Genomic DNA, 2,223 nt, shown 5'->3' on the forward strand with positions numbered 1-2,223 from the left:
GGAGTCCCAGATTTTCAGAGGGTTATTCTGAAGAGCAGCAACGTGGTATAGCCCAGGGAAGAGGAAAGAATCGATATTTTTGGGTTTCTTAGGGCCCAGAATGAACGCACCCGGAAGCACGTACCGCTTCTTGTACCGAACGTCGGGCGCCAAATCGAAGAGAACCCAGATGTATATCCAGCAGTCAGACTGTTTGGATTCATAGAGCTGCGCGCCGTCAAGAGAGAGCATCAAAACCAGGTCATCTTCCAGAAAAGTCCCAGCGTCGACCAGTCTCAGATAGTCCTCAGCAAAGAATACGTCCTCAGCGACCTCGACCATCTTCTGGGCATTGGCCATTTCCAACAGGCGCGCCATCAGTCCCTCGCGATGGTGCATACGTTTGGCACACTGACGCGACCGGTAGAGGGCCTGAAGTTGAGGGCCTAACGGATGTGTCTGGAACGTCCGTCGCGCGACGCGTTTGTTGCCGCGCGTCTCGTAGCGCATTTCGGTGCAGTCTTTGTCCGGACAGCGGTCCAGATGGGCGTACGGGCCTGTATATGCTACGCAGGTCTGGGGGCACATATCAGTAACGATGGGGACAACACCGCTGAGTTCTTGTACGAGGTTTTGCATCGCCTCGTAAGTCGGGAGTACGAGCCCCTTGCTATAGTCCATCACCGCGGCCCTGTTGTCGCGATATGCCTTCTCCGAATATCCATTTATCACGAATTGCTTGAGCGCGAGGCGCAGTTCATCATTTTCGGGCGCCAGCAGGTCCGGTAGATCAGCGTCGCCCTCGGGGTGATGCATGCGATGTATGATTTTGGGATCCAGGCCAGATTGGTCGAGTGATGCGTTTTTGAGAGCCTTGATGAACCCGATGGCGTCCTTCAATTCTTGCAACGTAGGCTCGGGGAGCACTCCCGTGGGGTCGTGATTCCCAAATTCTGGCCCGTCGTCGGCCTGCTCCTCACCTTGCTCAGTAGCTTGCTCGTGTGCGGGGCCCTCCGGCCGGGGAGGCTCAGCGGAAAGAGCGCGTGGAGGCTCCGCGTCCATGTATTCGAACGGGAGCGCATGGTCCTATATATTTTCAAACAATAATGCATCAGCAACGTTGTTGAGCTGCACTCGTAGATTGCCTCTCCGCGGCCTGTCCGCAGAGATTCGTGCGGATAAACTCGCACGCGAGGGCTGCCTGATACCAGAAACTCGACGGCGTCACTCCGACGATCTTCGAGGCGCTCAAACACCAACCGCGTCCGGGGCAGGTATATGCGCCGAACGAGCTGGTGGTGCGTTCTCAACCGTGCGGACAACTCGATCATGTCCGCATAGTTCACTTGTTTACAAGAGGCGGCATGGAAAGCGCGCGTTTTTCGCTACACACGTGAAGGAGTACGATGCCTTGTAAGGCGGCGTGAGGTAGATGGTGCGGGTAGGCGAGCAGAGAGCGAGCAAGAGTTGTACTCATCACGAATCGTAGCTGTCGGTCCGCGCATGCTTGACAATGCAGCATGCGACACTCACCTCGTGCGAACCCTGGAGGTCTTCACCCAAGTCGGGTTGAGGAAGATCGCCGGTTCCCCCAGTGGGAGACGAGCCGCCGAGTCCAGTGTGCGGTTCCTTATATGCATCTTAGGGTGAGCATGTGCCCGGACATGTCCTGGACAGATCACCTACATGGACATGATGTGAACGCTTTTTTTTGCGAATCTGGGGAGCTCTTTGTTGTCGAGCTGAGTGGCCTGAGGGTCCGGCTGCGAGCGCGTTTGCAAGGGCCTGTTGCAATGGTTCGTTCCGGGCGGCCTCGTGGTTGTAGTACGTCCGCTCAGGGACTGGGCGCCGCTGGCCCCTGCAATACTTGATACATTCACAGAAGAATTCCCTTTTTTTCGACTGGCGCGAGCGTGGCATAACAGAGTCTGGCGGCGAGACAAGGTACGAGGATCCTGCGGAGGCCTTGGGCAGCCGGCTGAAATGACACGCGTGCTACGGGTATGGCGCAAAGCAAGTATTGTATTACACAGTTAGACACAGGCTAGAGACATTTCTAAGTCAGAGACAAATGGACGTCACCGCTGTCGAGACATGTCCGATCGAGGCACCGTCATGAGAGTCTAAGACGTGAATTGGGCGCCTACCGCCATCTGCCCAATCTGAACCGACAGCTCCCGACCTCAACCACTCTTCTACGACTTTCGCCGACCTAAAACAGCGGAGCCCATGTACGTTCTCACT

General features: G+C 56.1%; 1 protein-coding gene across 1 annotated transcript; it reads right to left on the reverse strand.

The window, feature by feature from the left end:
• Positions 1-3: 3 nt before the first annotated feature.
• DICSQDRAFT_16443 (uncharacterized protein) lies at positions 4-567 on the reverse strand (the record flags this gene model as incomplete). The annotated part of the gene is made up of 1 exon (XM_007371898.1): positions 4-567. A coding segment is annotated over one exon (564 nt), but the record flags the coding sequence as incomplete, so codon positions are not given.
• Between the last annotated feature and the right edge of the window lie 1,656 nt (positions 568-2,223).

Source organism: Dichomitus squalens (genome assembly GCF_000275845.1).
Source record: "Dichomitus squalens LYAD-421 SS1 unplaced genomic scaffold DICSQscaffold_442, whole genome shotgun sequence".
NCBI classification, from domain to species: Eukaryota; Fungi; Basidiomycota; class Agaricomycetes; order Polyporales; family Polyporaceae; genus Dichomitus; species Dichomitus squalens.